The sequence below is a fragment of the Octopus bimaculoides genome, chromosome 20 (assembly GCF_001194135.2).
Source record: "Octopus bimaculoides isolate UCB-OBI-ISO-001 chromosome 20, ASM119413v2, whole genome shotgun sequence".
In the NCBI taxonomy this organism is placed as follows: domain Eukaryota; kingdom Metazoa; phylum Mollusca; class Cephalopoda; order Octopoda; family Octopodidae; genus Octopus; species Octopus bimaculoides.
In genome coordinates, this window is record NC_069000.1 from 35,239,983 (window position 1) to 35,248,231 (window position 8,249).

At 40.3% G+C, this 8,249-nt stretch overlaps 1 protein-coding gene across 1 annotated transcript in view; it reads left to right on the forward strand.

Moving 5' to 3' along the window:
• Window positions 1-8,249, forward strand: part of LOC106875444 (cytoplasmic dynein 2 heavy chain 1) — a 297,845-nt gene that overhangs the window by 16,221 nt on the left and 273,375 nt on the right. The window contains exons 4-5 of the mRNA XM_052974965.1: window positions 4,194-4,463; window positions 7,014-7,246. Coding sequence (XP_052830925.1) covers window positions 4,194-4,463; window positions 7,014-7,246 — 503 coding nt within the window. The remainder of the gene's footprint in view (window positions 1-4,193; window positions 4,464-7,013; window positions 7,247-8,249) is intronic.

Consider the following 8,249-nt stretch of genomic DNA (forward strand, 5'->3'; position numbering starts at 1 on the left):
ACACACACACACACACACACACACACATACATACATGCATATATATATATATATATATATCATCATCATCATCATCATTCATTTAATGTCTGCCTTCCATGATGGCATAGGTTGGACAGTTTGACAGGAGTTGGCCAGTCAGGGAGTTGTCCAGATTCCGGTTGTCTGTTTTGGCACAGTTTCTGCAACTGGATGCCCTTCCTAATGCCAACCTCTTTACAAAAGGTGCTGGGTGTTCTTTACATGCCACTGGCACAGTAGTTTTTTTCACATTACACCAGCACGGTAGTGTGTCTACACAGCACCAGCATGAGTGCATTTTACATGGGACCAGCACCTACAAAGGACATACCTGTATGTATAGAAGATTGTGATTTTACTTAGCTCGGTGCATCTTCTCAAGTACAGTAAATTGCCTTAATTCCTTACCCTGGTCATTTCCTCAGTGAGGCCCAGCATCTGAAGATCTTTCTCACCACTTCATCTTGTGTCTTCCTGGATCTACGTTATTTACATTTGACGGATATTTGTCCTCATCTTGTTTGTTGTTAACACGTTTTGGCTGATATACCCTCCAGCCTTCTTCAGGTGTCATGGGGAAATTTCGAACCTGGGTTCTCATTCCTAAGGAAATTTCAAACCTGGGTTCTCATTCTTAACTACTACGCCATATGCTTGCAGGCATATGGCGTAGTGGTTGAGAGCGCGGGCTACTAACCCCAAGATTCTGAGTTCAATTCTAAGCAGTGACCTGAACAATAATAATAATAATAATAATAATAATAATAATAATAATAACATCGAAAAATACCTTAGGAATGAGAACCCAGGTTCGAAATTTCCCCAAGACACCTGAAGAAGGCTGGAGGGTATATCAGCCGAAATGTTGTGTTAACAACAAACAAGATGAGGACAAATATCTGTCAAATGTAAATAATGTAAATAATGTACATAATTTCTCATCTCTTAAATATAGAACTGTATTTCTTGGATCTACTTCTACAGATTCCCTCTACAGTTATAGATTGGTACTGTCCCCATTCATTATTCGTTTAATGTCCATTTTCCATGCTGGCATGGGTTGGACGATGTGACTAGAGCTGATAAGACCAGGGGGCCGCACTGGACTCTGTTGTCCGTTCTGGCCTGGTTTCCATGGCTGGATGCCCTTCCTAATGCCAACCACTCCAGGATACCTGGCTGCTATGCTGATGATGGTGATGGTAGGATTAATGGTAGTGGTGCTGTTGTTGTTGTTGTTGTTGTTGTTGCTGTCACTGTTGTTGTTGTTGGTGGTGGTGGTGTTACTGCTGCTGCTGCCACTGCTACTCAATTGTAGATCAGCCCTGACAGACAGACAAACAGACATACAGATCTTTCAGCAAAAGCTATTTCAATAACGAGAGTCTTATCTTTTTATACAGGCATTGCATACTTTGGAATACATTATCTAACATGTCATTTATGTAAGGTAGTAAGGGGTGTGATTTATGGGGGGGACTTAGCTGTTTTTTCTAGTAGCTTTGAGCAACTGCGTACGTGCTCCCTCACACATGGTGTTGTTTTATTTTACTCCAGGTCGGCTCTGATTAAGTCTAAACGATAAATAAAGTGCAGTGACACTAATGAGTCGTGAATTGATCCTCGTGCCAAATGGCAAAAAAGCAATAAACAAGAAGAATGGAAAAGGTGGTGGTGGTGGTGGTGGTGGTGGGTGGTGGTATGCAGCAACCAATGAAGCTGGGATGTTCAAATGGATGGAAGAACCACTTCCCAACAATGACACACAAATGGCATCACCAACAACACCATCATCATCACGACCATCATCATCACTACCATCATGATCATCATCATCACTATCATCATCATCATCACCACCACCACCATCGTCATCATCATCACTACCATCACCATCATCATCATTACCATCATCACTATCACTACCATCACCATCATCACCATCACTATCATCATCAACACTACCATCACCATCATCATCACCATCATCACCATCACTACCATCACCATCATCATCACCATCATTACTACCATCACCATCATCACCATCACTATCATCATCATCATCATCATCGTCATCATCACCATCATCATCATCATCATACTGAAATACATCAATACCAAATGATTTCATTACATCAATAACTAGAATATTGACACATAAAAATTGTCGAAACAAGTCAAAACACAAACATATAGGGAGACTTCAGGGGATTATTAGCAGAAAACTAAATCTGGAAACGCCTACATTTAACCAGACCGACAGAACATCACCCACACACACACACACACACACACACACACACACACACACACACCAAAAAAAGCAAAAAAATTAATATAATTGGGACTTTCTCACTTTCTGCCTTCTGTCAAGCATGACCTTACTCAGAATATGTAGTGTAAATACACATGGCTTTGAGTTGCCTTGGAAGCAGGGCCACTTACTCACTGACCTCAGGTCACTAGATATAGATGTGGTGGCCATGAGCAAGACCAGAATTTACTATCCGTTAACCTTTGCACCCAATCTTGGCGGATGTAAGATTTACTTACCCCAGGATAAGAAGTAGGATTGGTAGGTAGAGTTGTTGTGTTGTTTTGGGAAGGCCTGTATTTCATGATATGGACCATTTTCTTGGACCAAAAGGTAAGTTGGCAGTACTGGACATAACCAGCAGCAAAATCTGCACCTTCAGACTAATAATTGGGCTGAATAATCAGTCTCTTTAGACATACTGTTTAATGTTTTACTTGTTTCAGTCATTTGACTGCGGCCATGCTGGATCACTGCCTTTTTAGTCGAGCAAATCGACCCCAGGACTTATTTTATGTAAGCCTAGTACTTTTTTCGAAACGCTAAGTTACGGGGACCTAAACACACCAGCATCGGTTGTCAAGCGATGTTGGGGAGACAGACACACACATACATACATATGACAGGCTTCTTTCAATTTCCCGTCTACCAAATCCACTGACAAGGCTTTGGTTGGCCTGAGGCTATAGTAGAAGACACTTGCCCAAGGTGTAACGCAGTGGGACTGAACCCGGAACCATGTGGTTGGTAAGCAAGCTACTTACCACACAGCCACTCCTGCGCCTATGTTTCTCAAGAAACATCTGAATGTTTCTTGAGAACATCCTACTTCTTGTTGCTTGTGGGAGATTGGAATAGTAATAAATGCTTAGACTGAGTGGGGCTAGCTGGTAGAAAAGGGACAGTGCATGAACCTCACAAATCTGCTTAGATGCTTTCAATTATCTGAAAGATATCAATTGGATTTCTTGAATGTACCAATGTGGATGTAGACAAACTGCATTGGATCATCCAGATTATATCTAGACAGAGTATTCTGTAGATCAGATTAACCATGACTGCCATCCCTTCTCCCTACAATCCTTCAGAAGGCTCTGGTACTCGGCATGTTTCTATTCAAAGTCTTGATTGCATCCTTCTTCCCATGGGGCTGGGGAAAAGAAAGAAAATAAAATAATATCATAATAATCTTTTCTACTACAGGCACAAAGCCTGAAATTATGGGGGAGGGGTTAGTTGAATACATTGACCCCAGCATTCAACTGGTACTTATTTCATCAACTCTGAAAGGATAAAAGGCAAAGCTGATCTTGGTGGAATTTAAACTCAAAATGTAAGACAGACAAAAGGCTACAAATCATTTTGCTCAATATGCTGATTCTACCAGCTTGCTGGCACTCTGTCACTTACGACGTCGAGGATTCCAGTTGATCCGATCAACGGAACAGCCTGCTCGTGAAATTAACTTTCAAGTGGCTGAGCACTCCATAGACACGTGTACCCTTAACGTAGTTCTCGGGGATATTCAGCGTGACACAGTGTGACAAGGCTGACCCTTTGAATTACAGGCACAACAGAAACAGGAAGTGAGAGTGAGAGAAAGTTGTGGTGAAAGAGTACAGCAGGGTTCGCCACCATCCCCTGCCGGAGCCTCGTGGTGCTTTAGGTGTTTTTGCTCAATAAACACTCACAACGCCCAGTCTGGGAATCGAAACCGTGATCCTATGACTGCGAGTCCGCTGCCCTAACCACTGGGCCATTGCGCCTCCACCTTCAAATAATAATAAGATAATATAAAATAAAAGAATATGTCAACTAATCTAAACTTGTCTCTTCTGCTTTACCGTTTTGTCAGGAATCATCACACCTGAAGATGAATTTCAATTTTGGAATGATGTTAGTGTTTCAAGCCACTCACCTGAAGATTGCAAGAGAGCTAGATACTTCCAAGATCTATTCCAACCTATCTGCAAAGATTATGGTAACGGCTTAGACTGTCTGGAAATGCAAAATGTTCTGGAGCTGATTGAAACAACTCAAGATATTCTGGATGATGTTTGGAAGCAGACTGAATTTGAACCTGTGTATCCAGAAAAACGAATGAGACATTTAATGGAAGTTATTGGTTAGTTTAGACTTACAATTGTTTTCTCTTTCTTCTTTTTTGTTTGTGTTTTTGTTCTGTTTTGTTTCAACAGGGCTGTGTAGTAAGAAGTTTGCTTCCCAACCACATGGTTCCTGGTTCAGTCTCACTACATTTGCATCTTAGGCAAGTGTCTTCAATAACTCCCAGCTGATTAATGCTTTGTGAGTGAGTTTGGTAGATGGAAACTGAAAGAGACCATTCTGTGTGTGTTTGTGTGTGTGTGTGTGTGTGTGTGTGTGTATGAGGGAATGCTGAGAAATTCCTGGCTTTGGGTAAAAAGAAAATACAGGAGTATCAGTTAATTATGATTTTGTTCAACATATCCCCCCTCTCAGATTCATGCACTTGTGACAGCGATCCTTTAGTTTTTCCAAGCCCTATAAAAGAACTCAGAAGGTTGGGCCTTCAACCAGGCCTTTTGTGATACCCTTAAAGCCAGGACCGACTTCGTGCAAACATGAAGGCACACTGGCAGAAAACTTCTCCTTTAAATAGAAACCTTACCTGTCATTGTGGTTTTGTGGCATGAAACAAAACAGGCCTTGCCATCCACTCAAGAAAACACAAAGTAAATGAACCACAAGCGCTCAGGCAAACTGAGTCCTCAACTTGTTCCAAAGGGTTTGCAAGGCACCAACAGGCCTCAAGAGGCACACTTGGTGTCCATAGAATAATGATTAAGGCTTTATTTTACTGAACCCTCATCTGTCATTAAAGACAAGAGAATCCATCATCATATATATGTGTGTATGTATGTATGTATGTATGTATGTATATGTACATATGTGTATGTATATAAATATGCTTATATATGTATTATATGTGTGTGTATGTATGCACGTACATATGTATGTATATACACACAAATACTCATACACATACACACAGCACAGATGCGGTTGTGTGGTAGGAAGCCTTGTGAGTGAGTAGATTTGATTGACAGAAACTGAAAGAAGCCTGTTATATGTAGACATGTGTGTGTGTGTGTGTGCATGTGTGGACTTGCATGTGTGTGTGTGTGTGCATGTTACTGTCTCCTTGCCTTGACATCTCGTGGTAGTTGTAAACGAATGTGATCATCAATCAAGCAGTATCCTTTGTTTCCAATCTTCTGTGAAAACATGTCCGGCCACAGATCGAATACTACTTCACTTGGAAACGGGTGGGGGTTGGTGACAGGAGGAGCATCCGGCCTTAGAAAATCTGCCTCAACAAATTCCATCTGCCACGTGCAACCATGGAAGAATGGACATTAAAAGCAGTTATGACGGTGATGATGATGATGGTGATGATAATGATAGTAATTCTGTTTCATTCACCACAACTCCGTCTGACCAGAAATGACTAAATCAGTCCAGCAAACAATTCACGGAAATCACTATTTATTATGAGTCATTGCTTCATTATATTCTATCAATAAACAGGCGACGTGAGTCAGCCATAAGTTGATTTATTTCATAAGCCATTGGCTTCATACTCACGACACACTTTCTTCTTGTGATAATCTTTGAAATCTACTTCCAACTTCAACATTCACAATTTATCCTCAACAGACCTGGCTGTGTGGAGGTGCTGGCATGGATGTTGATAAAAAGGTTGCTTCTTGACCTCGTGGTTCTGGGTTCAGTCCCACACTGTGGAAACTTGGACAAGTGTCTTCTGCTATAGTTCCGGGCCAACCAAAGCTTTGTGAAAGGATTTGGTGGTTGGAAACTGAAAGAAGCCAGTCTTATATCATCGTCATCATCATCATCATCATTGTTTAACATCTGCCTTCCATGCTGGCATGGGTTGGACGGTTTAACAGGAGCCAGCTAGGTAGAAGACTGCACCAGACTTCTATGTCTGTTTTGGCATGGCTTTTACAGTTGGATGCCCTTCCGAACACCAACCACCTCACAGATTGGTGGAGTGCTTTTTACGTAGCACCAGCACAGGTGAGGTCAGTTTTGGCATGGTTTTACAGCTGGATGCCCTCCGGTATTCAAGTACTATTTTTACTAGTTTTGCTTCTTACGGAAACCTGTCTTTATAATCCAAGCCCAAACAGGAACATTCTGTAAGTATTCTGCAAAATTCTAAGTGAGATGGAGTTGAATCAAACTGTTTTAAATAATACTATATATATATATGTATATGTGAGAGAGAGAGACAGACAGAAAGTTTGTTTCCCTACCACTTGACAGCCAGTGATGGTTTGCTATATCTCTTTAACTTAGCTGTTGGGCAAAAGAGACTGATCATTGCAGACTTTACGGAAAATAAGTACTGAGGTGCCACACGAAAAGCTACAAGACAATGCATGATTAATTCAAAATTACGTGAATACATAAGCATCACATTTGATAGAATAATTCAAATACTTAAGGGTTAATCACATAGATTATCTTTCCTTGTTGACTTGTCTATCCATTAATTATCTATAAGTGGATGAAGGGAGGGTTTAATCATTTGTTCAGAGTAACGAATATCTTAATTAATTTCCATGATTAATGGTTTTGTTTCTTTTTCTCTCTTTCCCAATTCCAGCATCTTCCATTGCTCGCTACGTGAAGAAGAAACTTGCTGATGAAGACATTTGGTACGGCTGTTACTCGAATGTATGTCAAGTTCTTCAGTCTGGCATTACCATCTGCGAGTCTTGGATTAACATCTGTGAATCTTTCACTGTCCACTTGTGGAAACGGTATGTTCAACATCCATGGGCTGGCAGCAAATTTGTTCCGGCTGACCTTTCACAACTTGCTGAGAGAATAAATGAGGTTTGTAATTAATAATGAACTAACAACAAAAAAAAAATCTTTCATTTATATACACTAACATTGTATAAATAGGTGCAAGTGTGGCTCAGTGGTAAGGGGCTTGCTTCCCAACCACATGGCTCCAGGTTCAGTCCCACTGCATGGCCTTTTGAGCAAGTGTCTTATACTATAGCCTCAGACCCAACCAAAGAATTGCAAGTAGATTCGGTAGACGGAAACTGAAAGAAGCCTGTCGTATATATGTGTGTGTCTTTGTGTCCATGTTTGTCCTCTCTACTGCTTGACAGCTGGTGTTTGTGTGTTTACATTCCAGTAACCTTGCAGTTCAACAAAAGATACTGATAGAATAAGTACCAGGCTTTAAAATAAAAAAAAGTCCTAAGGTCAATTTGTTCAACTAAAACTCTTCAGGGTGGTGCCCAGCATGGCCGCAGTGAAATGACTGAAACAAGTAAAAGATAAAAGATATATACCATTATAGACACCACTATGCAGGTGGTGAGCAGGCAAAATCATAGGCATACCAGACAAAATGCTTAGAGGCATTTCATCCATCTTTACATTGTGAGTTCAAATTCTGCTGAGGTCAATACTGCCTTTCACCCTTCCAGGGACGCTACAATAATTACCATTTAAGCACTGGGGTTAATGTAACCGACTTGCCCTCTCCCAAAAATGTTAGGTCTTGTTCCTATTGTAAAAAAGGATATATACACCTCTATTATTACACTACCATTATATATAGACCAACGTTATATACAGTGCTATCAATTATTTACATTTGACGGATATTTGTCCTCATCTCGTTTGTTGTTAACACAACATTTGCAGAAACACCAGTAAGCTAATGTAGTGCATCACATAATTGTTTATTCCTTTGTCATCCCAATTTCTTATAACTACTCTGTTCTGAAATATGTATATTGAGTTCTAACACAAAGTTATTAATATTGCAATGCCTAAATGAAATATTGAATATATATATATATATATATATATATAT